Raw genomic sequence first — 23,490 nt, forward strand, 5'->3', positions numbered from 1 at the left:
GGTAGACAGAATCTGAAGTAGGCTCCAAGCTCAGAGCCATCAGCACAGAGCCTGACACGGGGCTCAAACCCACAAACCACGAGATCATGACCTGAGCCAAAGTCAGATGCTTAACTGGTTGAGCCACCCAGGAACCCCTGAAATGAAATCTTAACAAAAACTGGATATAAAGATATATAAAACGAAAGCTACCCTTGGTGAAGCTGGAGTGCATGTGGATTAGAGAGCTTCCAATCATTTGTTCCTCTCTTCTTCCCTTCAACTTGTTTAAGCATTTCAGTGGAACCCCTAGGGTTCCTGGAAGCACAGTTTTTAAAAAAGCACTTTTCTATACAATAAGATGTTATCAAATGCTTTGTCTGCTTTGCATCTACTCCCTTTCATTCTGGTACCAGAAACTGGATTTCCCTTTGGGGAGCCACTCTTCTCCTACACTCAGTACCAATCATTCCATTGACTAGAATGTTCCTTAAGCCAGGCCAGGAAAACCAGGACATCCCAGGCCCCTGGCCACAGCAACTGGTTTAAGAATGGGCAAGTGACCTAAGTCTGAAAGGTGAGATTGAATGTAGGATTTTACTTTGAACTCCTGGTAAGTCTTCCCTTTCCTAGATATTTGTAGCTAATACATATGCTTGAGAATGAGAATCATATAGAAGACAGTCTGCAAGATGGTCTGAGAAAGACCAACCACTGATAATACTGTTTGATATAGAAGATATGGATATGGCAGTGTTGAGGCTGGCACTATCCCCTGAAGTTTTCTGCCACATGAGCCAAAAAAAAAAAAACAAAAACAAAAACAAAAAAACAAAAAACCTCTCTCCACACACTCCCCTTATATGTCTGCTTGAAGTAGGATTCCATAATTTGTATCAAAAAATATTCCACTTTTGGGGGTACTTTTCCAGCTGGATACCATGTAATTTCAAAGCAGCTATCAATGGTTCAACTAGTTCCAGCCCAAATTTCTCCAATTCACAATTCCAATTGTAATTCACAATTTCTCCAATGACTGGAATAAAGGTATCCTTAACAATTTCATATCTTATACAAATTTACAAAGGGTAATGGACACCATCAGCATTATTAAATAAATTGTATGTGGGGGTGGGGGGCTAAGGGAAATGGCCATGTAAGTACTAAGTAAATGTCAGGCATTCTAGGGGGTTACAATGATCTACTTTAATCCTTTAAAAAATAAAAAATCACACAGTATTACTATTATTGGCTATTCAGAGATCACAGGCTCAATGAGATTAAGTAACTGAACTAAGGTCACATAGTTATTTCTCCCAAGAAAATTCTGTTTCCACCACATGTTCAGATAAACAGTCAATAAGTCTGGAAACTTGCAAATCTTCATCATGTTGGAAGTCCCTAACTCGCAGCAATCTGGGCTTCTTGCCCATCACTCTGCTGAAGCAAGCATTTCAAAGGTCACCAACACCTGCCTTACTATGAAATCCAATAGCTTTTTTCCTTCATTATTCTCCATGATCTCTTCACAGCAGCTGGCCTTATTGATCACCACTCCTCCTATATTGCTCTTCTCCTTCATTCATGCATACATTCATTTATTCACCAGCACTTAATAACTTATCACCAAGGTAGGTGCTGCATGCAGATCCAAAAGTAATTTATGTTGTGGCCTCCACCTTCAAAAGGAGACAGATGCAATCAGTATAAATGCCAGAAAAGAGATTTGATAAAGTACTGTAGGATACAGAAGAGAGGGCAACTCTGCCAGGAAGGCATTGTCTTATATGACAACTAAGAATTCAGCAAGTGAGAGAGGAGGAGAGCAATCTAGGTAGATGCTAAGGCAGGCGTTCTCAAACATTATGTGCATCAGAAATCACCTCAAGGGCTTATGACAACACAGATTGCTGGGCCACTGCCTCCAGAGTTTCTGATTGGGTCTGCGGTGGGGCCCAAGGATTTGCATTTCTAATAAGTCTCTACAGGAGGCTGATGTTGCTGGCCAGGGACCACACTTTGAGAACCACTGACATGTGTCAGAGAATTGACTACCCAAAGAATGTGTAATACTTGAGGCAAAATAGTTAGAGATAAGTACAAAAGAATCAGATGGGCAATCTATGGAGCCTTCGTACTAAAGTCCAAAGCTATGGAAAGTGTATGATATAATTTTATTTCTTGTTAACAGGACATAGAAATTACTAAATATTTTATAACATTAGAATGATTTATAATTTTAGATACAAAATTTTGACAAGGGCCTCGAAGTTTAACTAAAACAATAGTTGTCAGCTTGAGGGATATGGAGCATGGTCAGCAGTAACTAAACAGCCACTGAGAAAGGTGCTGAGCAAACCTCAGCCACAGAGCCACAACCCCCCTCTGAGGAAGAGTCGAGAGAGAGAGATGGTCAGGGTTAGTTTGAAAACGGATGACTCTGACATATACCATTACACATGCCACACCAAAAATCACAGACAGAGTTGGGTGAAGGGATGGGCTAGAGTCAAGTGTATAGAGTAGAACATGTTTGCAATACTCCACTGGGAGATGCCTTAACTTGGTGGACTTCAAACTATGATGGGCCTACACATGAGGTTAAGGCCTTTCAAGAAATATGCAGACATGGGGACTCAATTTCCAGACCCTGTAATCCTCTATTTAGTCTTTCCTAAAATTGATCCACCTGAGAACAGGCCTGTATGCACATACAGATTAGCCATTCACATTCTCCTTTAAAAAAACTGTACCCTTGGGGCGCCTGGGTGGTGCAGTCGGTTAAGCGTCCGACTTCAGCCAGGTCACAATCTCGCGGTCCGTGAGTTCGAGCCCTGCGTCAGGCTCTGGGCTGATGGCTCAGAGCCTGGAGCCTGTTTCCGATTCTGTGTCTCCCTCTCTCTCTGCCTCTTCCCCGTTCATGCTCTGTCTCTCTCTGTCCCAAAAATAAATAAACGTTGAAAAAAAAAATTAAAAAAAAAAAAACTGTACCCTTCCTTCTTTACAAAATAATGGTGTATCCTCTAAATGGCCTTATACGGCCGTGCTGACTCAGTGTGGAAAACTCTCCTGGGTGCTGAAATAAATAAGGCTTTGTGAAAGCCTCCTTTAATGATTAATAAAAGCACCAAGAACCTGGAAGGGGTGCTTTTCTCCTGATTATACCTATATGGGTAAAGGGTAGCTAGAACTTGATACGTGGGTCTATGTTGGAATATTCAGAATTCAGAAAGAATGTAAAATGGGACAGGAGTAATGCACTCACCTCTAGCATTCCTACCTATTTGAATAACGAATCACTCTTTAGAAAATATCCTGTAAGAGCAAAGCCAAAGTGTCCAATACTGAAAATGGCTTTTGCCTCCCAACATATTAAAAGTTAAACCATTCTTTTCAATTAATCCTGATACTCATCCCTAAAAGTAGCAATCATCACCTGGAAGAAAAGGCTCTGAGTATATGAATAGTTGTAAATTCAGTAAATTCAGTTTGAATATTTCCTAGACCTACAAAATTTGTAAGACACACTAGATAAAACATGAGATTTGAAATTTTGTATGATTTCTTTCAGAAACTATGCTGATGACTTAATAAGGTATTATTTAATCAAATAATATCAAAATATTTCAGTTATGGTTATTCATCATTTTCACCTTATTTTTTTATAAAATTTTGAATATTTTGCACATCCTATTAATAAAAGTAAAATTAACATAAATTATGATCTAAATGCTAAAGCACTTACTTTTTAGTAGTACGTAACTTCTTTCATAAATACACAAAAAGTTTGGCCATGAGATCTAGGCAAATTAATAAATTTTTTTATAATACGTGACTCTTAACCTAATTTGTTCTTAGAATCCAACACTATATTGTGATACACACATGGAACCCCATTATCAAAGTAAGACCATGACTTTTTATTCATGACTTCTAATATATTTTTCACTTCATAAAAACCTTAGGTTTATATTATATTACATCATAACTAATTAATAAGAAATCCACAATAAAGTGAATAATTTTATTAGCTCCACATTTTATTCTAGACTGTTTTAGTAATCTATGAAATCCAGTCTACAACATATTGATTTTTTAACAATTTTCTCAAAATGCATATTAATATATTCACTTTATTTGAATTGAAATGTGAGTTCAATTTTTTCCAATGAAAATTAAATTAGATTTGGCAGCATGATTTGACCATGAGCACTGGTGAAAATTTTCAGTCAAGATAACTAAATCTGCAATGACAGAAGTATCTCTTTTCAAAAAAAAAAAAGCATATTGCAGAAACTATTTGAACTAATACAGTATTTTTATTTCCTCAATCTTTTCTGTGTATACTAGAATAAATAATATGCCTCTAAATGAAAGACTAATAGCTAAATTTATAAACAGGCATTAATAGGTTTAAAATTTCCAGAAACTGAATTGGTAAATAACTATGACAACATTTAGGTAATAAGGTATGTGATTTTCATTTCTTTCCTTTTAACAGAACTAATTGATCATTGTGTAGTTTTGGGCATGTAATTTGAAATGACTTCTAAGAACTGAATGATGATGGAATAAAGTTGCTAATCCCACCTATTAATGTGAGCAAGTATCTCAGTAGTAGTATCTGCAGAACGGAGGAATGATAGTGCACCTTTTTCTCTTTCTTACACGAAGTATTATTCATTTCCTGATATATGAACTAATCTGGGAAGAAGAAAATTATAGCCCCATCCATTTTATTTCTAACAAAAATCCATTTTATGCTTAATAAATTATAAAAATTTGTAATATATACATTGTTTTGGATTTTATCATCTTGATCAAATTAAACAATAAAATTTCTATTTACATTGTTTTCTTAATTCTTGTGGCTGGCATGTATAAGTTGAATGATATAAGACTTATCAGCGAACATATGATTGCATTTATAGTAAGGTAATTTGGGGACAGTGAACTGGAAACAAGAGTTAAGGAGATAAAAAAATAATAATGACTTAAAACAATGATTTAAAATTCCCAGTGCTGGGGCGCCTGGGTGGCGCAGTCGGTTAAGCGTCCGACTTCAGCCAGGTCACGATCTCGCGGTCCGTGAGTTCGAGCCCCGCGTGGGGCTCTGGGCTGATGGCTCAGAGCCTGGAGCCTGTTTCCGATTGTGTCTCCCTCTCTCTCTGCCCCTCCCCCGTTCATGCTCTGTCTCTCTCTGTCCCAAAAATAAAATAAAACGTTGAAAAAAAAAAATTTAAAATTCCCAGTGTTTAAAAAAAAAAAAAAAAAAAGATCGTTGTCCTCCCAATAAGGGACAGTTTCTTAAGGACAGATTCCAAAGGTTCAAATCTGAGCTCTGTTACCTATTTGCTGTATGACCTTGGCAAGTTACTTAGTATATGAAAATGTTAGGATGGCTCTTCATTTTCAAAACTCTTTTTACTGGCAAGCAAGCCAAAAGCTTGAAGACCACTACCTTAACTCAAGGAAGCAAGGAAGGAAGAACACAGAACCAAGACCAAGCTAAAAAGTGTGGGGAAGAAAACAGATGCTTACATAGATGATGAGACACAGATACAGGATGACTAAGATTTTCTAGTTTGGGGTGTAGAAGGGAAATCAATAGAGATGCCCGGGAAGCATCAGGATTCTAGAGGAGCTGCCTCTGCAGCTGCCTAAGATGAGCTGCCTCTAGGAATCCAACCACTCTTACTCTACGCATGTGAATCCTAACCTACCCAAGCTCCATGTCCTCAACTGTAAACATGTACTTGACCCTTAGTGCTGTGAAAAGTCGAACTAAGGAAACTAGGCATGAAACAAACCTTTGTGTTACTGTTGTTATTTTCTGATTAGATATGTCAAAAGTACTCATTGAAAAAATGCTGTAAATGAAAGACAACAATAAAACAATCATCTATAATCCCATCATCCAAAAACTGCTAATGTCCACATGTTGATATAGTTACATTTACTTTTTTCATATAGTTGAGGTCCACACCATGGATACAAATTTCTATCTTGCTGGTGGTTTTTTTCTAACTGAACATTATATATAGCAAAAACATTCAAAATTATCTCAAGCTACTTAGTACACATAACTTTTTTCACCACAGTTTCTCCTGGATCAATTCCTCCTCTCTGGCCTAATTTCTACCACTTTAGCACAGACTTTTAGACTCTCACACCTCCATTACTGCAAGTAACCCCTGATGGTCTGGTCTATCTCTGTTCTCTCTGGCCTAAATACAACCTAAATACAACCCACAAGTCGCTCTTTTCTACCTTACTCCCCCTTTACACAAAGCCCTTAACCTGGGTCAGAAGACCTTGGCCAGATCAATTTACTATCCATCCTAGTGACTGACACAGGCCTCTGTTCCAACCACAATGAGCTATACACTACCTTTCAAACATTCCTAGCACTTTAGTATTTGGTCACTCAATGAATATTTCTAGGCACTATGCTAAGTTTTAGAGATTTAGTAGAGAACAAAACAGGTATGATTCAAGCCACCTTGAAGTTAATAGGCTACTGAGGAAAACAGACATCTTAAAGAAAACATACTCATTAATGCACAGAATTACAAACTGGGTATGCAACATGAGAACATAATTTAAATGGGTAACAAATTAATTGGCTCTTCTAGGCAAAGCCAATTCTGCTAGCACATGAGAAAGAGTAGCAGAATAATACAGGATGAGGCTGGAGACACAAGCAAGGTTCCATCTGCTAAACTACATTAAAAATTTTTTTTTTGTTTTCAATGCTGTTCCTTAACTGCCTTTCCTCCCTCTTATTTACCTTTCTGACTAAATTTTTCTTTTAGCTTCAAGTTCCATTTTCTTTTTCCATGAGCTCTGGAGAAGTCCCTTCATCTAAGAGCCAACTGTCTCAATAATGATGTATGCCAAACATGTACATCCCAACCATATGGTGCCCATTTACTGGGTCACTTATGTGCCCATTTTATCACAAGAGCCTGATGTTAAGCAGCAACCATATCTGACACATAATCCACTCAACGGTGTCCAGCCCTCATATTGTTGAATGGATAAACACAGTTAAGTGAACATAATATAGAAAAAGACCATTAATGTATTTGCACTGAAAAGCTAAATGCATGATTCTACTGTGCCACCAAATTCTTAATTTCACCCATGTCCCTCTCCTTTTATCTTTATACTCCTCTAGAGAACAGTGGAGGTAGGTAATTGTGGCAGTTTAGGGAGTGAGGTGGGGCTGCTAGCTGAACAGAAACTGACCAAGCCTTGCATAATCTATTCCCTTTCCTACTACTTGAGAATTATTTGGGGGCATCCAATGGATTTCTAGGTAAGAGCAAGATGAAATCCAGTATTCTTAAAATAAGCTTGATGACATGGTGCGTAGACTAGAACATAATGTACAGACATTATGAAAATCATAGGACAGATCACTAGATCTGTGATCAATGTGCTAGATTTATGGCCTCATAGCTATAGGAAAAGGTATATATAGCTGGTCCAGACTTTGGACAGAGGTCAGAGAAGAGTCACACATTAAGACTGTAAGAACAGCATCTACAAAGAAAAGGTTATTTTTCTTTTATAAAAGGTCTACAGAAAAAAAGCCAGTAGATAAATGAATCTCTTTTTAGTATGTGGAATTTTATCTGGTAAAAGAAAAGGGCTTAACTGTACAATACAGATACTAGTTAGAAAAAGAAAATTCATACAAGAGTTTCTTAAACTGTGAATTAGATAACTGAGCGAACGTAATTTACCCGGATTTCCTTAAAGTGGCAAAAACTGAAGCTTAAACTAGTAATTTTCTAGCTATAAAACAAAGGAGAAATTGAGGTCTGGATATCAAACTTTTAATAAACACTTTGACAGGATTAGACCCCAAAAGGACACATAAGTCTGGATGAAGAAAACTCATTTCTGTTAAAAACAGAATCAACATTAAGGAAACAGCCAGAATTTTTATGGTTCATTAATGTAAATGTATAAAGCAAATGCAAATTAAGTATAAAACATAATGCAAAATATGTAATAAATACAAATATACACTTTTAACAATATTGCTAACTTAAAGAACAAAGTAATGTTCTTTACAAAATTCTGTTTTCAAAAGTATAAAATAGTGCTGGGGGTGGGTGGGTGAAGAGTGGTTATAAAAGAACTTGCATTTATCAAATGAAAGGTGAATAACTATTTTTTATTTCAATTTTTAATAACAGGAATTACTCCCCAAACCTTCAAATAAATTAAAATAAATGTAAACCTGTAATTCTACAGACTTCACTTCTAATATTTTCTGTGAAGGTCACAGAAATAAGAACATATTCAGATAGTTTTTTTTCTTAATGTAGGAGTATAAAAGTGCTTTTCACTGATCCTAGAAAACTGGCTCTCAGTGATAGTTTATAGTTCTTAGTTTTCCACAACTTTTTTAAACCTAACTTTCTTTAAAAGCCAGATTCAAGTGAGTTAGGTGGTTTTCCCAGGAATATGTTCGAATATTTCAGGCCCTGATGTCCAGTGGACTCCATGTAACAGCTGTTCAGACATGGCAGTGTGAAGCTCAGAGCCATTCAATCAGGAGTGAGCCAAGTGAGGCAACTTTTCAAAGCCACCTACTTTGCAGAGGAAAACAATGAAAAATTTGTATGAAAACGGCCTAAAAGGAAATCTTTTATATCACTAATTTCCAGTCTTGCCCTGGATATTTTTAAAATTTTAAATACTAATTTGAAGCAATTTTACAAGAAAGAAAGAAAAAGTAAAGAAACTCATTCTTTCATTTTGGGAGAAAGGCCAAGTGAGCCTTAAACTGGAAAGCTAATTGTTTTGAGAACCCCATGTCTCTTGCCTCAATTCCCCCTCGGATTCTAAATTATAACAGCATCAAGTGGTTAGCTTTTAGGAGCTCCAGGTCAAAGAGCATGATTTTAATTTCTAATAGATTAACATTTAACATGTGTTTTTTAAGGGATTGTTTTATGGAATTCATTCCACAATTACTGTAAGAGTTCAGAAATAAAGTTGTTAGGGACAGGATTTTCTAAGAGCAATTTCTGGGGTCAGATTTTAAAGTTTTGATCACTGGGAATATTGTTCCCTTTCCTACTTCAAATACCCAAATACTCTGAATTTATGAGGGTGGGTGGCTCTTCATTCTTGCTAATATCACCAATAATTTCCAATTATATCATACTTTATAATATGCACGCTATACCCAATATAATGATATGTCATTTCAATGTAGCTAGCCCATGAACTTCTACAGGTTTAATGGGATTTTGCGTATTTAGAATTTCATCATAAAGGGACCCTTTGGAATCATTATAACATCAATCCTTTCCCATTATAAGACTCAGCTCTCTAACTAGGCGAGAGAGCATCAGGGCGCAAGGCAAAGGCTTAGCCTACTCATAGATCGTGAGCCAGACCCTAATAAAAGCCATAGCACTTGGGGAAAACATTAATAAATGGCAATGATGACATATTAAAAACTTTTTAGTGAATCAGAGAATCGATCATGAAGGCAGACAATGACTGTTATTAAAAGAATTCCTTATGACTTGAAGTAATATTTAGATCTGCAATTTTATTCACTACTTTTGGGGAAAAGAACCATATAATTGGGGAAAATTTAAGTACAAAATAACTCATGTTCCATTTAAGTCACAACTTTCTAACTGTAACTGTCAAGGTTGAATTAATTAGCATACTTAATACCGAGGAGAAGGCTTGCTTCGAGAATTTTTTTTAAAAAAAGAAGAAAAGGAATGATATATAGCTGAAAGAGTTGATCCCCAAGCCTGGTGATAAAAGCTGTCAGCCCTTATGTGTGAAGGGTTTATTTTTTTCCTTGAACAAACAGTGTGTCAGTGTTTTTAAGTAAAATAAAACAAAAACCTACGGAGCCTCCATAAACTCCAAATACATTACTATACCTTATCATGCCTTATGTGAATGGCTCTTGATTTTTTCTTGTCCCTTCCTACATGAGGGATAAGTATATGAATACTCTTCTGGTTCATTACGAATGTGATTCTAATCTGTAGCAAGGAAAGGGGGACAAGAGTAGTACCAATGAGGTCCCACCATCCTATGGATTTTAATCATCCTAGTTGACATTTAGCTTTCAGAATATGTGGATATGCACACACAAACACCTACAATTATTCCAGGGTAAAATTTGAGCTCCACTTGAGATTATGTAGTAATATTTCAAACTGATTGGCATTTCCCCCATGTGGCCTTATGCATAATAAAGTCTTCACAACAGACTTTGGAAATCATTAAAGTCTGAGTGAGGCACACATAAAAGTAGACTGTCAACGCTTGGTTGTGCAGGAGCTCACTCTCTTGGCTAGTAGATTAAATAATTCCTTGGTTTTATTTCTTCTCCTTCTTCCTTACATGGCCCACTTTTGGAGGCATGTCTTTCCTCATTTACAGCAACTTCATTACAAGTGGTTAAGGGGAAAAGAGAAAATTTAATCTACAAACTTGACAGTAAAACTAGGAAGAGATTTGGTAATTGAATCTACTTGCTGCAACCAGGTTGGGGGATTGTTTCTACTCTTGCTGTTCTATCCGAACTCTGGTCAACAAGGCTAGCTGAAAGCAGACTACACAAACCTTGCTTTATTTAATTTACAGAAAAATGAATTAAATGTACACTGACTACAAAACGTATCTTGTTTTAAAAGTAACTATTGAAATGTGTTACTTGAAAAACATGATATCAAGTCGTTTTATTATACAAAAAATGTACTCTTCTGCAAGAGAGTAATTACCCTACTCCCAATTTATTAGCTTTAAATACTTAATTTTCTTAAAGTAGCATATATGTATATAAGAATTTCATTAAGGAAACATTATAAATGCAAAGCATATTTATTTTTTATACAACATATGCGTTAAACTCTATCACATACAGTGAAGAACTATTTCAAAACCGAGAAAGAAAAATAATACAAAAAGCCAGCATCTGGTAGGAAATACCTGAAAGAAAGAAATGATTATAGTCTTTTTTTTTTTAATAAACATCACCTTTGTGTCACAAGTAGTTTTCCTTCCCTCTCCCAGTAAGTCAGCCTGAAATCTCATTCCAAATCTATAATCAATCTTTATCTTTTTCTTTTTATTCCCCCAACATAATCCCTTAAAACTCTGGGCTATCACACACACTTTTGACACTCCTATGTGTTTTCTTCTGGATTGCTGGATTTGCTTAATGCATATATCAAGTATCAAGCTGCTTTGCATCTGTGACTGGAGGGATAAAAGACCCTATATAAAGATTTGTTCATGAAAAAGGGGTTAAGAAGGCAGTCTTAGGAAAAATCTAAACTAACCGTTAAATGCATGAACAGAAAATGTTAAGGGCTAGAGCAATCCTTGCTGATTTTTCCACTAACATGATCAATGTATGATTAAGCAGACCAGGAAACTTAAAGTTGCCATCCCAGCCAAAAGTTACTGGTCAGCTGTTTGACATGTAGGAGCTATCAACAAGCTAAATATCTTTCAGAGTTTGAGCCATCGGCGAAATGAAACTATTTTATATCACCACCAATATTTAATGAGCCCAAACTCTCAGAAAAGAAGTCAGGTCTCTTGAAAAGATGTAAACAAAGAAAGAAGGGAGACATTGATCAGCTCTTTGAATTCTGGTTACCAATTTGGGAATAACAATGGCCCTAACTTCTACATAGAAGAAAAGTTCTATTAATTAGTACTAAAAGGCACAATCATAAAAATAAATCCAAATTTTAAAACGTAGCAACTTTTCCTTTAGATTTTTTTACTGTATTTAAAAACCAGTACTAGAAAACACTTGCCAATTTCATTTAGTCTCTGACAGAGGCACACATATGTGATCTCCTAATTTACAGCTTGCATGTACAGATGTTCACACTTAGTAAAAGGGCTTCTTAATAGCTTTTTTTAATTAAAAGTGTGTTGATAATAGGTGTTTTAAACATATCCAAACAACACAGCTGAACTGACAAATGCCTGTCTTCATGCCTCACATTGTGGCAAGATTTTATAAGAGAGAAAAGATTATGATTCAGTCACATGTACATAGGATAAATGTTACCCCAAAAACTTCCAAATGAAATCTTTCATTAATTTTTCTCTCTATGATCTGTTTCCAAGTAGAAAATGTTAGATTGCTTCTAGGTTTATGTAGCCAAAAGCAGAACCGCACAGCCGTTGCTTGCTGCCTGCAGTTTTTTTCCTTTGCAAAACTTTGAACCCCATCCAGCTTTGACACACTGCCTCTTCAGTTAATAACTATCAAGTTTCCCCTTGTCTCCTGTCTACTTTTCTTTGAGGCAATTGCGCACTCAGCACCCCGAGATAATAACACACATCTATAAGATAAAAGCAATGGCATTAATGTAATTGTCTGCCTCTCTCTCTTTAGCCTAATCTTTTTTTTCCTTCAGTTTTGACTGCCTGTGTGACACCTGTTTTTGTCTCCTCTGATCCTACGACAGGTTTTCCGCTGACAAGGTTTTTGCCTGACAGAGATTCTGCAGACAAGAACATAATAAAATATGAAGAACTGCTTGTCAGAGTTTCTGCCAATGCTCACATGAAATAAAGAAAAAAAAAAATTTTTTTTTTTTTTTTTTTTTTTTTATAAGGGGCCCTGTGATGGTCGCTTTTGGCCTGTCAGAGAAAAGACCTCCCTGGCCAATTTCTCCAAGCCAAACAGGTGTTTTCTTTTATGCTAGAAGTTGATTTGTTTTTTAATTTTTACTGATAGTGGAAAACATGGACAACCAAAGAGAGGAGGGGAGAATTTCTATCCATCAGATTTTTGCAGGCAAAGGAGTATTGAAGAACTACTAAATAAAACTGGAAGATATTTCACTCAAAACTGTACCTTCTGAATAAGACCAAAATGCCAACATCTGTTAATGATCAAACAAATTGAACTTCTCTAAAATTTACTTCCTGGCTAGTCAGGCTGCTAAAACCTCCTACCTACCTTTCACTTGTTTTGTTGTTTAAAGACAGAAGAAAACAGCAAAAGGCGAGAACAGAAAGGCTGGAAAAGAGAAATGCAGAATCTAAAGGCAAGCTGTCTGCAGTTGTGCTTACCACTTAGCATGGAAGAGGCTGCTGGAAAAGAAATGGCAATTAGGAGTCAGAGACTCTTAGATACACTTAGGAGTTTCGGCAAACCTTTGTTCCTGTGCTCCCATGTGGGCAATGCCGCAGTGGGTATCAGCACAGAGATGAAGAAGTGCCCTCCTTGAGCTCCCAAGCTAGTAGAGGGATCAGTATTGCACAGAAACGACCCTCTGGTCTCCGTGAAGTGTGCTGAGCTCATTCAGAAGGGAACACTTAATTGCTCCTGGGGGCAAGGGGGATCCCTCTTCCCCGAGGAAAAGAGCAGAGGAAAGACTGGACATGATCAATAGTGCAGCAAGTGTGAAAGCTCGAAGGACTGGGAAGGAGCTGACAGTGATGAGTGAAGGGAGGACAAGAGCCTCAGGTTTCGGTTTTTAGGATTCTCACACCAATTCTAACTACTCTACCAGTAAACCACTCTAACCTAAGCTTCAGGCCTCCAAATACATGATCTCATACCGAGGGCCTAGAACAGCTATGTCTAATAGAAATTGAATTCAAGTCCGGTGCTTTAATTTTTTAGTCTCTTTTAAAAGGTAAAAAACAAACAATGAAACTAATTTTTAAGAATATATTTTATTTAACCCAGTATCTCAAAAGTATTACCAATATGTATGGACAATTATTACTGTAGTATTTTACATTTTTTTTAAGATGACATTTCCAAAATCCAGTGTATACATTATATTTACAACATGTCTCAATTTGGACTAGCTGCACGTCAAGTGCTCACATCCATAAGAGTGGCTTCTTGATTGGACAGCCAGGTCTAAAGTTACCTTTGCATTCCTTGGCAAATTGAATTTAAGGCCCAACAACACTGTCCTTTCATTTAGATGGGTTTGAGCTTGCATTTGTACTGTCACCTGCCTGACCATACAAGCTGGCTGAGAGGCCTAAGAGGCCAAAATTAGGATCTCCCTGAACTCCAGGGAGAGCGAGACCTTACTACCGGGCCCCTTAACAGACACTGCTTATGACTCTACCCAGTTGTGACAGTAACACCTTAAAATACTTTCTATACAGGGCTTTGGCTACACGCTCACTAACTAGTAACAGATAAATGCAAGAAGCTTTTGAAGAATTACAAACACCTACCACCCTCCTAGAAGGCAAAACTGGTAAGGAATGGGATGCATAAGCAACATTTTATGCCTCCCAGAATACAAGTCAGAATTCCTCAGAATTACCTTATTTACCTCATCCACTCTTCAATAAAGGGTAGGGGGAGGGCCCATGCTTAGAAAAAGTCATCACTATGACACAGCAGAAAGAAGGATGGTTGAGAGTATCAACATGATATTGCTGAGGCATACTGGGCCCTTATGCCCCAAGGAAATCTCCTCGTATACCTGAACAGAGCATCCTGAGTAAAATGAGAGGAGTTGAGTGTTTCATTTATAACTCCTTCAATTTGTGTTCTGCTTAACCTGGTGAACTCCAGTCAATTAAGATGTTCCTATAAACAATTAAGCTTCCTGTAGGATCGTTAGCAAGATATAAAAATTTATGATGTAATAAAGTACAATAAAATGATAAAGTGGTTAGCCCGTCAGAGCACTTCACATGCAAGATAGGTGTGAGACTGGGCAAAAGTAGCTTGAAATCTGCCTAAAATTAATCTACTTCTGATTTTGGACTTTGAACAGATAAATACTCTTACAATTCATTTTAACTGGTCTACACTTCTCAAAATGTGACCTCTGGGAAAAAGTGTTTCTGATTTCTGTTCAAATAAGGGCTCAAATGACATGTTAGGGGAAATGGAAGGAATGGAACTGTACTGGATTTACTGGGGAAAACAACTTCACCTAGGGAACACTTGGCCCTACAGCCAAAAGAACTGGTAACCTAAACTTTGCCACTGGGCACTGAAGAAAACCTTCCCTAGAAGGGGAAAGAAGCTCACACCACCTGCACCTTAAAAGTGAGGCTCTGGACATTATCACTGGTATTAAGTCTACTCTTCCCTTTAATCTTCCTCAAAACCTTGCTGTGATATTTAAGTATATTTCTGTTATTATTTACATTTACAGATAAAAGAACTGAGGCTTACTAACTAGGGACGGAAATGAGATTTGACCACCATCTGGCAAAGCCAACTTTTAACCACTAAACGATATTAAAACATGTCTGTCACACCCTCAGAGGTTGAAGTTGTACTTCTAGAAGAGTTCAGAAATAACAATAACCAACACTATTAAGTAGATTATCTCATTTAATCCTAGGAAGAACCCTACAAACTATGTGCTATCATTATCCACGTTTCACAGACGAGAAAATAGAGATTACGTAACTTGGCCAAAGTTCTGCTGATAGTAGGTGGTAAGAGCAGCACAGGAACTTAAACAGAACTGCACTCTTCCCTACTTTTCTATCATGCCTCCCATTTATGATTCTGAAACTTCTTCATATCCTGGGGCTCCAGGCCTGTATGTTTCAATCTCAAGATCCTCCCTAGAAACTCCTTAGCAGCGGACTGGCACTGCATACTTTAGAGGCCAGAATTTACCAGACTCATCTTATGTTCCATCTGAGTAAGAAGAAGCTAGGAAAAAAAAAAAAAAAAAAAAAAAAAACCATGGGGAGCTAACAGGCAGAGAGCCCAGGACTTTGAGGGGGAGGCACTGTTTGTGCTGTGATTAAAAACGAAAAATTTTAGGGAGTTCAAAGCACCATCCCAAAGGTAGGCAGACTAAGAAACAAATCAAAATAAGCAGCTCAGGGACACAATAAGAATATAGTTAATGCCATCAATCAGGCACCCAACCTTTGCATTTGTGAGGATGGCCTCCCTTTAAAGCTTATCAGCTATGATCAGGGAGTAAAGGAGAAAAGCAGAAGAGGGCACGGTGCCCTCAGGTCAAGCAAAGAAGGCTCCTGTGCCAGGCAGGAAAATGGCCTTGTTTTTGCTCTTTAAAATAAAAATAACCAGAGAGATGATCAACGACTTTGTCCATGGAGAGATCGGGGACCCAACTGCCTTACCAGAGCTAGGAGGCACCAAAAAGCCGGTTTCTCTAACTAGAAAAGAATTTTGCAGCTAGGCAAGCCAGGTTTCAGTATCCTAATCTGGAAGAACTAAGTCTACTTAGATTCTTTTAAACAGATACTACATTAGTTCCCACCTTTTCCAAAGCAGCGTACCAAAGAAGAGGAATATGGTGTTCCTACCCACGTTGTTTCTAGGTAAAGCCCTGGAAGCACGAACACCTACATCTTCCCAAAGGATCAAGTTCTCACTTGCAAAGCTTGTCTTTACTTCCCTGTGCTAAGGACTCAAGCTAGTACCTTTCTTACACTTTTCATCAAATCCTAAACAAAACAGCCTCCTGCAACAAGTCTCTCCCAAAACAAAATTCACTCTTATTGGGACAATCTCTAGGTCAATTAAAGGGAGGTTCAGAGCTTTCTTGTAGGTTAATATCTGGGAGGATTACCTTTCCCTTTGTCAGAAGAGACTCAGTTTTAATTACCCTCCTCGCTCAATCATGAAAAATGTACGAATTATCATACAGAAACTGCTGAGTTATTTGGAATGAGCATGATGTCACAGAAATGTCATGCTTTATTACTTATGATAAAAGACATCTATTTGGGGTGTGAAGGGGAGAAAACTAGGGAAGAAAGGAGGAAGAAGGAAAAGTTACTACTACATTAATTATACTGGGCTTTGGACTCAAGTCAGGAAGAATATTACAGAGTTACCAGTTGGGAATAAACGACTTCCACAGATGTTTAGACAATTCATAAGAAGAGCATAGACTGGGACAAATAATAAAGACATGTGACTTTTCATGGGATAAAATGAAAACTACTGCTTTTGATCCACTCCGCTTAAATCCTTGTAAAGTACCAGGGCGCCAACAAATTTGAGGAATTTGTAAACAGAATGCTGAGATCGCGTGGTGCTGAATGTAAGACTGACATAATCAAAAGGTTTCTGATTACAGAATGTTCAGAACCAATGGCCCTGATTTAAGATTTAAATATGCAAATTAAGCCTCACTAAAATGTTTTTAGATGTATGCTTGCCAGTTTTAGCAAATAAAAATACAGGACCACTGAGCTAAATTTGCAGATATAGGCTTATCCTAAAAAAACAAAACAAAACAAAAAACTATTCATTGTTTACCTGAAATTCAAATTTAATGGGAGGTCTTATATTTCTATTTGGGGCAGGGTCTCTATAAAAATCCCTGTTCTGATAAGATATATCAAGTAAAAGCTGAGAATTCAAATTCAATGATGATAAGGAAAAAAAAAGAAAAATTACTTCCAGTGAATTACAAAAGAGGTTTGAAATTAATGGATTATATGAATATTAAGTCTTACAGTACATTAAACCATAAAACTGGTTACTATAGGACACTAAATTAACTTTATACTGCTATCTCCTGTGGCACAGAACTGAGGAGCTGAAGGACACCTGATACAGTACTTTATCTATGATAGATGCTTACTAAATATCTCTTCATTGATGATCCAGACAATGCAGGCCTAGCCTGCTCGTTTTACATTTTAAAAAAAATCTGAATAGTTTGGATATGAGCAGGAAGGCAGCTGGCTTGATGACCAAGTAATTAAAGTAATAACATAGGACTATCTTCTCCTTGAATGAACTGCAAGTAGTAAAGAGAAATCACATTTATAGAACATAATAAAAGAAAGGTCTCAAGAATTCTGGTGCAACAAGCGTTCTCACAGGCAGACCTTAGCCAAAGGAAATAACACTAGTGTTAATTCAGATCACTTGGAAGTGAATGAAAATTCTATCATTCATGCAGCTTGTTGGAATGGTGCATGCTTTTGGTTTAAATCAGAATATTCTATAAAGGAAATAATTTGTACCGAGAAAGCTGCTGTGGGGTTCATTAAGCTGTGTAATATATTTTTTATTCATCAAGCCTCATCTCCTTGCCAAATGCTTATGAGACACACTAAGAGACAGTGGATTTTTTTTAAGGTAGTTTTAACAAATGGGCTTTGTTGGAAGTAAAAATTACTGATCTAGTAAAGGAAAAAATTCTAAATACATTACCTTTCTAAAATCTGCCCACCTCTTTTCTCAAATACACAAATCAAATACAACCCAACATAAAAGAAAAAAAAATTTCCAGTTGTCTTGGATTATCACTAGATATTTACTAAAATCATTTAGAACATAGTTTACTATTTTTTTTATTTGTACTACTCTATCTTAATGGTTTAGAAATGAAATCTTCATCTAGAATACAGGCATTAAAACTCATTTGCAAATAATAAATAACAGAAGTGACTTAGTACTATAGTTCTCAACCCCTATACCGTGTCTCCAGTTGTTTTTGTTTTTTTTTTTTTTACAAAGGCAACAAAGTCCTATTAGTAACACTTCTCGTTAGAAGGAAGCACTATCCCTACCACCCTCCCCATACAACTTACCCAGTACTGGGTATGTACTAGTGATACTTGCTAATTTCCAAGACTATATAAAATCTTTGGCTGAAGCTTTAATTCTGTGAATGGTTGAATTACTACTCTAGTATGGTGGGAAAGGGTCAAAATGCAACAAACTAAATTTCTACCAACATAAACATTTATGTCACCAGTAAAGAAGCCCATTGCTGCTCTTACTTATCCTGGTATCTTATTTTGGCACTTTTGAACCAAGGAAAATTAAAACTTGTAGGAAATTTTATTTTAATTTTTTTCAAAACTCACTCTATATCTTAGGCAAATGAAGGAAACACACAGAAAAGATAATGCAAATAGAGGTAGGAAAAAATAGTTGTTAAATGAATTAGCTGGCAGTATGCTGGAGTCCTTTATCCAAGAACTCTGAACGGAAATTCACAAACTTAGGAACTCTGGGTTATTACGCATTATAGGTATGGAGATCGTATACCAAAAAAAGCTTGTTTTGAAATAAAGTTAAATTCAATAAAGCCCTGCTTTCTATTATCTAAGTGAAAGACCTGAAACTCATTAATGGGGAGAAAGAACAGGAAATCCTTTATTAATTCAGTGGGAAATACCTATTGGTAGTCAAGGAACTGTTTAGGGTTTTTTCCTCTCTGACTCAAAGGTGCTAAAGATTTCAAGGAAGTAATCTGTAGAAAGCACACGGCCCAGTGCATAATTTCAAAACCCAGGTGTTATAGTATGATGAATTAATCACTCACTCCCTTTAATTTTTAAAACATCTTTCTCAAGATTACTGTAAAGGAGCTAATGTCAACAATTGAAGCAGGTTAGAGAATAAATGTGTAAGGCTATGGAAGAGTGTGTGTGTGTGTGTGTGTGTGTGTGTGCACACGCGTATGTGTGATATAACGGCCCATGAAATCCAACATCTTACAAAGAAACTATAAAGAGATATAGGAACATATTTGTTCAAAAGAGTCCATCAAGTTTGTAAAAGGTGTTCTTTTTATAGAGAACACTTGATTTGACATTTGGTTATCTTTATCTTTTAGCAGCAAATATTTTTTTTAATACAATTAACAGGTGGAGTATGTTTAGCGATGCGATACAATAATTCTATGAGATGTGTCTCAGTAGTCTCACTCCTGTTACATCCACTTTCAGAGAAAAGTCACACACTAAAAAAACCAAGTAATTTCCTCCTCGTGCCACACATAGGACACCGTACTGTATAAGGCAGCCAGGAAGGCCGCTGTGTTTCACCTCTGCACAGAAATCACTAGAGATATGATTTCTGGGTTTTCTGTGCAGGGGGAGAGAATGAAGCAACTAATTGGAATGCCAGGGGCAAAAAGAGTGGGTGCTCTCATCCCACTGCCAACTCAAAAGCTGGAAGCCAATCCTTCACTATCGTATTTGTCCTAATGAATACAGGAAGAGTGGGGTTTGTGAGTCTGCATGTACATATTTGGAGTTGGCTGGGTTTTTTTTTTTAAATGTTTTATTTTATTTTTGAGAGTGTGTGTATGTGAGAGAGAGAGAGAGTGCGGGGATGGGGCAGAGAGAGCGATGGGGACAGAGGATCCAAAGTGGGCTCCACGCTGACAGCACAGCACCTGATGCAGGGCTCAAGATCAGGACGTGAGCTGAAGTCAGACACTCAATAGACTGAGCCACTCAGGTGCCTCATAGAGTTGTTGTCGTTGTTTTTTTTTTTTTTTTTTATGTTTATTCATTTATTTTGAGACACAGAGAGAGCACAAGTGAGGGAGCAGCAGAGAGAGAGGGAGAGAGAGAGAATCCTAAGTCAGTACAGAACCCGATGTGGGGCTCAAACCCACAAACTATGAGATCATGACCTGAGCCGAAACCAGGATTCGGATGTTTAACCAACTGAGCCACCCAGGCACCCAGTACATATCTGGAGTTGTATATGGACACACAGTTGAAGGAGGAGAGGGGGGAAGAGAGATCAAGGTATTAACAGTGGTGAGAGAAAGACAGACTTGGGAAACTCTACAATTAATATCACAGAAACCCAGGATTTCTAAGGACACAGTAGAAAAAGCACAGCCTAATATAACAGAAATGCCTTATTCAAGTTTAGTGAAAAATCACATCCTTCAGAAAGTCTCAGTAACAACCATTGGCTACAAATAATTTATTTTATTCGAGAAAGAAGAAATATTTCTTCTCCCACCTCACCCCATTACACTACTAATGTAATATGCATGTGGCAGTTGGATAGGTAAAACAAACTGGTGACACAGTAAACTTTTATACTCACAAGGCTACCACCGTAGACAGATGATGGGAACACAGATGGCTTTGGAAAAAAAGGGAGCTGAATGAATGAAAAGTCCTTTGTTTAACTGATCGACCTACTTTTATTGCTTATCCATTGTTCAGGTTCTTACTTTCAACACAGTATTATTTATTTGAAAGTCTTCATATGCTTTATCTTTAATTCTCACAACAATCCTCAAAGTAGGTATTATTAATCCTATATTACAGATAAGGAGGCAGACCTGCAGAGATGCTCAACTATGAGCCACTGAAGTTGCAAAGCCAGGATGAGATTCCATACTGCCTCTGTGAGTCTTGACGGCCTTGGGACATAAGCTCTAGTACCTATTACCTAGTAAAGCCAACACTTACTCAGGGAAAGAAGGATATTTAGGAAGTGTTATGGGCTGAGTTGTGTTTCCCCCAAAATGCATACCTTGAAGCCTTAATCCCTGGTACTTCAGAATGTGACTATATTTGGAGACTGAGCCTTTAAAAAGGCTGATTAAGTTTTAGGGGCACCTGGGTGGCTCAACTGGTTAAAGATCCGACTCTTGATTTTGGTTTGTGAGTTTGAACCCTGCATCAGAGCCCTGCGTTGGGCTCTGCACTGACAGCATGGAGGCTACTTGGGATTCTCACTGTCCCTCCCCCGTTTCCTCCCTCATGTACCCGGCACATGCTTGCTCTCTTTCTCTCAAAAATAAACATTAAAACAAAACAAAACAAAACAAAACAGGTTGGTTAAGTTAAAATAAAGCCAATAGAGTGGGCCCTAATCCAATCTGATTGGTGTTCTTAGAACAAGAAGACATTTAGATGCAAACAGACACCAGGGGTATGCATCCACAGAAGAAAGACCATTTGAGGACACAACATGAGGGCAGTCATCTGCAAGTCAGGAAGAGTCCTCAGAATGAAACCACCCTGATTTTGGACTTCTAGCCTCTGGAACTGTGGGGAAACAAATTTCTGATTTAAGCAACCCAGTCTGTGGTATTTTGTTACAGCAACCCTAGGAAATGAATACGGAAGAGAGAAGAAATCATCGAATGCGGTAATACACATAGACTACAAAAGTTTAACAGCAGCTCATCTGTTGTTCAAAACCAGACTGCGAGACGTTTCAGATTTTGGCCCTGCTAATGAAACAGGAAGGAGTTCCATTCCTGGAGGCACTAAAGGACTGTGGCTCTGCCTGCCAGGCACACCCCTTCCAGGGTATTCCTCTCCTGCTACCCTACCTATCCCTTCTCGATCTCACACACAGAAATGTGGCTGAAATGTCCCCACAATGCCAACATACACACCCTAACAAGCAAGGTACATGATAAATTAAAAGCATTTCAAAGGCATGGCCCAGTGTTGTTACTTCAGATCTTGCTAGAATAACATGACATTTATAAAAATACAACCCACTGGATATTTGGCACAGTTTGGGAATGAAGAATATGTCGACCGAGAAGCCAATACCCCAGGCTGTCAAAAAAATCTCAGGCCAAGATTTCTTTTATAAACATCACCTATCTTTAAAAATTCTACATTCTAGGAAGAAAATGTCTGCTTATTTTCTAAGTCTCTTTTTGCCTGAACATAAAACACATAAACCATACATAAGAACATACTAAATGCTCAATGTTCCACACTGATGGAACAGCTCTGTGCATCTGGCAAAAAGCAGCAACACTTGCAGCCATGGCCATGGGTCACCCTCAGGCGACACACCTATGCAGAGCCCCCATTCAACACCGGCCACCTCCAATCCCGATGAGCACTGAAAGGGGGTATTTACACATTATTTTTTCAGATACTAGCCAAACAATGTTCCCGTTCACTCTCTCACTCACCTTGGACCATACAAAATTTAACATCTGGGAGGATAAATGCAGCCTCAAAAGCATACGACAAGGGTGAGCAGTCATCGACGAATTCTCCTCAAGCAAAGAGGGTTTGCCAGCCTCCTTCTGAGGTACAGGCCCTGAAAGGCCAACTGTGGTATGTTTGAGTTTCCATCAGGCCTGGTGCTTGCTGGCTGCTGCTACGTTCAGTCAGAACCCCACGGCCCAACTGTCCTATAAACATCGCACCCTTCTGCTAAGAACTGCTTGCCTAGACTTACTCCTTGGAGCCGAGAATATGCTGTTTGAGAGCTGCAGCCTGCATGTTAACTAGCTCTTGGAGCACAGCTGACCCCTCTCTTCTCCAGGGCAGTGACTGCTCTGAAAAAATACGCACATTCACATGAACCTAACAAGAACAGGAAGAAAAGTCCAGATTTTCCTCACCATGTGCCACCCAGCCATGTTTACACTGATCGCAAGTCCTCAGGTTAATCTTCCCCGGCTGAAAACATTCACACGTGCAGTTTACCAGTGTGCAACGGATGGCCTGAAAAATAGAGGAAAAAAAAGGATCAGCATCTGTTCAAAGGTATTGTATTTCTTTACCATTTTAGTAAGTAACATCTATTTCCATTTTTAAAGGCTTTATGTTGGTAGGGGCCTGGAGTGTTTTTTGTTTTGTTTTGTTTTGTTTTGTTTTGTTTTAATTTTTTTCAACGTTTATTTATTTTTGGGACAGAGAGAGACAGAGCATGAACGGGGGAGGGGCAGAGAGAGAGGGAGACACAGAATCGGAAACAGGCTCCAGGCTCTGACCATCAGCCCAGAGCCCGACGCGGGGCTCGAACTC

General features: G+C 37.8%; 1 protein-coding gene across 22 annotated transcripts in view; it reads right to left on the reverse strand.

Annotated features, from left to right (window-relative positions):
• BNC2 (basonuclin zinc finger protein 2) overlaps positions 1-23,490 on the reverse strand; it is a 439,476-nt gene that overhangs the window by 139,008 nt on the left and 276,978 nt on the right. For 21 of the 22 annotated variants that reach the window (XM_040481320.1, XM_040481317.1, XM_040481312.1 and 18 more), the window contains one exon: positions 23,085-23,187. In XM_040481320.1, the coding sequence (XP_040337254.1) occupies positions 23,085-23,187 (103 nt within the window). Of the gene's footprint in view, positions 1-22,646; positions 22,817-23,084; positions 23,188-23,490 lie in introns of those variants that run through there. The other variant, XM_040481322.1, reaches the window with a different exon arrangement.

The sequence above is a fragment of the Herpailurus yagouaroundi genome, unplaced genomic scaffold (genome assembly GCF_014898765.1).
Source record: "Herpailurus yagouaroundi ecotype Mexico unplaced genomic scaffold, PumYag 160, whole genome shotgun sequence".
Taxonomy (NCBI): Eukaryota; Metazoa; Chordata; class Mammalia; order Carnivora; family Felidae; genus Herpailurus; species Herpailurus yagouaroundi.